This window comes from Nematolebias whitei, chromosome 9 (genome assembly GCF_014905685.2).
Source record: "Nematolebias whitei isolate Nwh7 chromosome 9, NemWhi1, whole genome shotgun sequence".
NCBI lineage: Eukaryota > Metazoa > Chordata > Actinopteri > Cyprinodontiformes > Rivulidae > Nematolebias > Nematolebias whitei.
In genome coordinates, this window is record NC_056506.1 from 46,164,577 (window position 1) to 46,172,174 (window position 7,598).

The window sequence follows — 7,598 nt, forward strand, 5'->3', positions numbered from 1 at the left end:
TACACACAGATATGCAGGAAGTACACGCAGATATGCAGGAAGTACACGCAGATATACAGGAAGTACACACAGATCTGCAGGAAGTACACATGAAGACCAGTCACGAGAATCTGCCGGTAGCCGTGTGTGAAGCTTGTTTTTATTCTCTTTATCATTTCAGCCGAGCTCACAGACTCGGAGGCTGCATTTCTGTGTAGACGAGGTTTAAGAGTCATCCACAGCACACGCTGAGCGCTAACGGATCATGAGAAATTTTAGTTTAAAACCTTAGCATTAGCTGTTGAAATCAACACTGTCAGCAAAATATCTCATGACCTACAGGCTGGATTTGAAAGACACTGAATGTAATCTCTAGATGTATCCAATTGAAGATGGCCGCCACAGCTAATTTGACATTTAAGAAGAAAAAGAAAAGCTCATTGTTTCAGTTTGTGACACGGTGAGAGCGGCTTGGATGCGTTTGTTTTGACGTTCACTGACGACGTCTTGTTCCTTTTTAAATTTCCAGCTGAAGAGCAGCGGAAGCGGAGAACGACACCTCAGAAGAAGCCAACGTCACCCACTCTCCCACGCAGACGACCTGTCATTCCACTACAGCCACCGGGCTCCTCGCCGCCGCCGCTCCGGAGCCATGAAGGAGTTTCTGAATATAAATATAAATGTGTAACTATTCCCGGCCTGTACAGCTCCTGTCCCCTCCAATCCACCCTTCTCCTCTCCTCGTTATGAATTATCTCCTCTGGGATATAATAACTAAAAAAAGCAGATTAATATTCTCACAGAACCAAACGCAGTCTTGAGCGCAGCCTTTTGCGAAGCCGTAGCTTCGGTTCCGTTCTCGTTTTGCACAGTCTGTTGTCATCCGTCGTCTTCGTGCGAGTAGCTCTGCACTGTGCCAAGCTGAATGTAACGACAGCAAGATCGGAAAAATAAATAAATAAACAAAATATATATATATAAATGAAAGTAAACACCTTAAACAGAAAGACCAAAAAAAAAAAAACAAAGCTTGACCCTATAGTCTAACTTCTGTACATTTCATTACTATTATTGGTTGTTAACCACGTTTTTCTCTGAATAGATTTTACAGCTTCCTAAAGAAAAAACAGCCAAAAAAAATCTGTACGGTTTGAATTAGTAGAAGGTGTCGAGCACTGCGGTTCTGTCCCGTCTTCTTGTACAGATGTAAAATCGGCACTCATGCACGTTTCTTTTGAAGAAAGCAGCAGAGAAGGGCCCGAAGAGAAGGATGCAAACAAAACAAAAGTAATTTACTGCGTACTGTACATGTATTTAACTAAACACTTGTGGAGGCCAGCTGGTTTTATCTGTAGAGATACTCGTTGCTATGTCGCAACAACCGGACGACAAAACAAATCATGGGCGAGAAGCGAACTAGATTTCTCAAACTAATGGTTAATGTGTCGTTAAATTACCGTATTTTTCGAACTATAAGGCGTATCGGCTTATAAGGCATTAAGCAAAACGAAACTGATAGGTCGAACTTTATTCAACTCGTTCACAATAACCACATAAAATTGGTTTGAGGTCAGTAAGCATAACCAGAATTAATACATAAGGCTCGCTGGCGATTTTTGAGAAAATTAAAGGATTTTAAGTGCGCCTTATAGTCCGAACAATACGGTAAAAAAAATATCTTGTCCCGCCTACGAGAACAACTGACTGTCGTCGTTTTGGCTCAACCCAGCGCTTTGTTTGCATAAAGTGCTGACCCGCATTTCAAAATTCAGTCAGTCTTTATTTAAACAGGTAGAATGAAACGGTAGAATGAAATTCAGTACATCTGAATAACTACCGGAACAAAACTACCGGAACAAAATGGCACCATTTGATCTAGTGCTGAAAAAAAAAAAAAGTTTTAAATGTTCGCACTTTGCAACGAGTACCTTTTTTTAATTAAAAATGTTATCAGCGGCGTCGGGAGGAGGAAGTGAAGAATGTAAGGACGACGAAGAGGAGAATGATCCGGTTAACGCGACAAACTTCCACTTTTTTTGTTTTTTAGCTCATGCGAAGTTGCTAAATGTACTGTTTTTACTTCTAAGTGGTAAATAATGCTGTGTTAATAGATGCTATTTATATCTCTGCACATCGGAGCACATAGTCTGCAGGCGTTTAGACGGAGAGCGTGCGCACAGTCCCCGTTTGTCCTAGTTGGGCTCCCGTCACTCGTTTCACCTCACATATCCAGAACCCGGGCTCGTCGGGGACCGTTTGGTCCCGCCCACGTCGCCGTTTCTGCTCGAAGGGTGCCTCGTTTCTTCTTTTGACTCCCTCTGTTTTTGTTTTTTAGATGTAAGACTTGTGTAGTTCTGGGTTTCGTTGTTCCAGAGTGTGTTTTTGGTTTTTTCTCTTCGAAGCGGGTCGGCAGGTTGGGGGGCTCGTTGCTTCTGATCAACCAGTCAGGGAGGGCAGGGTTTAAAATTGCACATTATTGTTCTGTCATCATGTGGAAGGAGGGTTTTATTTACCTGCGTCCAGCCCGGCCATGTTGGATTTGTTGTTTTGTCTGTATTTTATTTTTTTCTGCCCGTTTTGTTTCCCGACACATCCAGGCCCCCGTTGATTAAGAAAGCTTCAAGTGACTGTAACCCCAGCATGAAAACACTAACATCTTGTGTAAGTGCAATATACTGTAAAATACACTGTCGGCAGGCGGGAGTGATCCGAGCGGGATTATTTTTATTTGTTATTTTTGCAGCAGTCGTCCTGCCACGCCTCTTCTCTCTGAGCTTTTGTGTTTTCTCATTGAAGGCTTCTTTCAGCACTCTTTCTGAAAAGAAGGAATATAATGCTTGTTTGTTTTTTTTAACTGTAAGAAAAATACGCTTCTATTGAATTTGAGGAGAAAGCCAGATTAAAGAAGCTTCTGTTAAAGGATACAGTATTTATCTGAGACCGTTGGAGCGCCGGAAGGAGGGCGGGGTTTCTCTAAAAGGTGTCATATTAAATCCTGTCCCCTCGGAACAGGGAAGTCCAGTTTAATAGCACTTCTTCTTCACAATATCTGCACTCTTGGAAAATAAAACACTCCGCGTGTCGTGTTGACTGGAGCAGGAAGGCGTGGCGCCCCCTGTGTGTCCGACAGGACAGCGTGCCGTGTCTAATCTAGACGTCTGTTTGTGTAAATTCCTGGATTATTTAAGACACGAACCTCAAAATGTTTAACCTTTGACCCTCCACCAAATAAAAACTGGAAATGAAATGTGGTAAAAAAATAAAAATAGTGAATGGATACTCATGGTGTTTGCCTAAATTAAAAACACAAATTGTAGCCTTTGTTTTTCTTTTCTTTTTATTACTGTGTAATAGTTGGTGAGTTTTGAAAGGGGGGAGGGGGGAGATCTGTCAGTGGAAAAGGTACTGGATCATTCCTGGAGAACTGGGGCACGAAGTAGCGGGGCTCTGATGTGGACGGAGGCGGGAGGTTGATGAGATCACGGCTTTGGACTGACTGCATGATGTAAATGTATGTGTGATTAAATAATTATGAGAAATGTCTGTTTTTCTCCTCCTCTGTTTGGTCATTTAAAGCGTTTAATTTATCATTACTTTTGTTAAGTCCTTTTTGTGGTGACCTGCACATAAATTTTACCATCGCAAACAAAACCGCTACACGGGAGCAAAATCCAGGCCCAGGATGAAGGTCCAGGCCCCTCATAATATCTGTAATCTCAATGGGATTTTCCTGGTTAATAAAGGTTCAGGATAATTATGCTCCCTCAGAATCACCTAAAGCATAAGATAATTTATTTTTTATTGACTTTGATGTGTAGCCTAAGTGCTCACTATGATTAGAGACTTGTTTATTGCAAGTTTATATATTATAAATGGTTTCTGTCAATTTGTAACATTTTTCAACAATTTTTTTAGATAAGAGTCAAACAGATCAACATAAATATGTAAAATTGTGGCATTAAATCATCTAACCTAAAACGTGAAAAATGCAAATTTCAGTAACACAACTAAAACGATCAGTGAAGTTTTGGTTGCAAGATAGATTAAAAATAAACTTTTAGGAGGAAAAACTAGAAATTTAAGTTTCTAAACATCCGTAAAGGAGCTCAGATGTGTAAATTCTCATGTTTTCAACTTGTTGGCAATCCAAGGCGGCCATCAAGCTTTAAATTATTATTTTAAACCAACAAGGTTAAGTCAGGTCTTCTGGATGTATTCTTACAAACTGGGACTCGGTGTGTACAGAGTTTGTTGGATAAAAGATGAAACTTTTCAACAAAAAGACCTGATCTGACTTGTTAGATTTATCTACCTGAATTATTGATTCAAGTTTCCTTATTTGTCATACGCACCACATGTAATTGTGGAATGTTACATCCAACAAAAGTATAAAATGTAAAAGAAAAACAGTAATAAGATCTAAGATATAAACTAAGAAAAACATTAAATATATACTAAGCACTAGTAGTATAAAAACAATATGACGAACAGCAGCACGAACATGAGTCTGAGCAGATGAGTATGAATGAACATACCATACCATTTTATTTATAGAGCACTTAAAACAGCTACAAGGCCAACCAAAGTGCTGTACAGACAGAACAACAGGTAACACACGAAGCAAAATACAAAATGAAGTAAATCAGAATATAGACATAAAAACGATGCAGATAATAAATATGATGACAAACCAGTGTGGAGCGTACAGGTTCACAACACAGATCATCTGGTGTTGAAAGCTACTGAATAGTAGTGAGTTTTTAAACGGGATTTGAAAATCGAGAGGGAGGGGTCCAGTCTGACAAGCGAGGCAACTCGTTCCAAAGTCTTGGTCCTGATACAGAGAAGGCCCTGTCACCTCTGCGCTTAAGACGAGTTCCTGGAACTGTGAGGAGCAACTGGTCCGCTGACCTCAGGGAGCGTCGTGGGACATACAGTTGTAGCAGATCAGAGATAATGGGGGGGGGGGGGGGGGCTGTTCAGCGATTTGTAAACATACAGGAGTATTTTGAACTGGATTCGAAGGTGAACCGGTACCAGTGCAGTGAGGCCAAAACTGGTGTAATGTGCTCTCTTTTGCCTGTACTGGTTAAAAATCGGGCTGCTGCATTCTGGACCAGTTGTAGTCGTGCAATGGAGGTCTGACTGATACCAAACAGGAGTGAATTGCAGTAATCAAGCCTGGATGTAATGAATGCATGTGTTACTGTCTCAGGGTTCTTTTTGGACAATATGGGCTTCAGTTTAGACAGCCGCCTCAGTTGGAAGAAACATGATTTAACAATTATGTTTACATGATTGTTAAGTTTCAGGGAAGGGTCCATTATCACGCCCAGATTAGTGACTCTTTGTTTTTCTGACAGGGTTAGAGCGGAGAGGTCGATGCAGTGGTTTGTGATCGTGTCGATGGGAGGGAACAACATGACTTCAGACTTCTTTTCATTGAAACTTAAAAAGTTTAAAGCCATCCAGTCCCTGATGTCAGCCAGGCCGTCGAGCAGAGGCTGAATAGAGCCTGTACCATTGTGTCTTAGGGGGAAGTAAATTTGACAGTCGTTGGCGTAGAAGTGGAAGGGCATGTTGTGTTTCCGGAAAATAGCACCAAGTGGCAGCAGGTATAAAGAGAATAGGAGGGGACCCAGGATGGACCCCTGCAGAACCCCTCATTGAAGCTCTGCATCTGCGGAACTAAAATCCTTGATGGAGACACAAAAGGATCTGTCAGCGAGGTAAGCTCTGAACCAATTGAGTGCTGACCCTGTGATGCCCACCCACTGCTCCAACCTAGCAATGAGGATCTCATGGTCGATGGTGTCAAAGGCGGCTGTAAGGTCCAATAGGACAAGCAGCACAGAATCACCAGTATCTGTGGATCTGAAGATGTCATTAAAAACCTTCAATAGGGCAGTTTCAGTGCGGTGGAGAGGTTTAAAGCCAGATTGGAATAGGTCTAAGATGGCATGATCCTCCAGGAAGCACAGCAACATGTGATTTTATTTTTCACAGTGATTATTCTGGTTAGAGATTCATGAATCTAACAGCCTCAGGGTAGAAGCTGTTCCTCAGTCTAGTGGTTCTACACTTAATGCTCTTTTTAAGGAGGTTAAAAAGAGCTTGGTGAGTGGGGTCTTTCATGATGCAAGTGGCCCTCTTCCTGCGTCTGGAGGTGTAGATGTCTGTGATGGTGGAGAAGCTGACTCCAGCAGGCTTCTGTGCAGCCTTCACCACTCTCTGCAGAACTTTTCTTTCTGCAGCTGTGCCACGTTGATGCTGGAGCACAGGATGCTCTCCACTGCACACCTGTAGAATTGAGCATGCATCAGGATATTTTTTTCCAGTTTTTTTTAAATACTACAATACATTTTCGCAAATATAAAAATACTTTTTTTTTTTTTTTTTTTTAATTATGTATTCCAGTTTTAAGCTTGGAGCAATTGTATTTGTAGTTCCTCATTTTGACCAGCAAGCGGCGCTGACTCCCCGTTAGCATCTTTGAACACCTGAGGGCTTGACGTTATGTGGAAGTACAAACGATGAGGTCCCACTCTTCAGCTATTTCTGCTGAAAGTATTTTACCAAGTTTATGGAGTTAGAAACTCACAATCGGTTAAAAAGTTGTGCGGCTACACATCCTAAAGATTTCTGATTTATTTATTTCTAAATTTTGCGTACTAAGTGAGTGTTTTGTTGCCAAATAAAAATCTGAAGGGCGGTGCAGCGCGTCAATAGACGATCTTTGGTTGAAGGTGGTTGAAGTTGTCAGGGCAGGCAGGAGTCCACGGGAACTGTTGTGGATATACCAGGGCAAGGCAGCAGGGACGGGACAGCTGATGTTGGACAAACTTCACAAGTAGACAACTGATCTGACAACTCGCCAGGAAAGTTTCTGGAGTTCCAGCTCGGACAGGAGCGCCGCACTTTTCCCTATTCTCAAAGGACTTCCAAGACGAGACGCGTTCAGGTGCGTATCGGTGATTGGAGCATTCAGGAATGTTGTAGCCTGAAAGCTAATTAGCTAGCTAATGCTAGCGACAGGACGGGTCGAAACTTTGCGGTAATATTCACAAAAATTAACAAATCTTAAACATTAAACCCTTGATGTGTGAAGTGTGTTAAAGTATAACAAAACCTTACAAAAGTAAAAAGCAGCGGGGGCTTTTTTTTTTTTTTTTTTTTTCAAGCAAAACTTAGTAAATCAGTGACAACAACATCTAATTTAAATCCGAATACATGGTAACATTCTCAAAAGAAAGCTTGACACGGACAGAGGCTAATTTTATTAACTGTCAGGAACCAAATTACCACGTGAAAGCGCTACAATGTCCGACCCTTTAAATCAGATTTAAGCTGCAACAGTAAACAATAAAATGTTAATTTGTGTATGAATCGCAGGATGTTCCATTAACATGACTGAGCTCACGGGAACAGCTGTTTTAAAAGCATTGCAATGATAAGTCCTAATTATCTTTTAGATGATTTGACATTCTTAAAGGTCAGCTGAGAATATAAACTGGAGCACAGCTCGCATTGCTTTTGAAAAATGAATCTCTTGTAACAACAATTAGGCAAAAAATGTCAACGAATTATCCACGGGGAAGACTGGAGCAGTCGTTTTAGAG

General features: G+C 41.3%; 1 protein-coding gene across 1 annotated transcript in view; it reads left to right on the forward strand.

Annotated features, from left to right (window-relative positions):
- The window catches only part of LOC119415246 (kinesin-1 heavy chain), a 25,294-nt gene extending 23,733 nt beyond the window's left edge, over positions 1 to 1,561 (forward strand). The window contains exon 26 of the mRNA XM_037682412.1: positions 509 to 1,561. Within this exon, the coding sequence (XP_037538340.1) occupies positions 509 to 512 (4 nt within the window). The 3' untranslated portion in view covers positions 513 to 1,561. The remainder of the gene's footprint in view (positions 1 to 508) is intronic.
- The last annotated feature ends 6,037 nt before the right edge of the window (positions 1,562 to 7,598 follow it).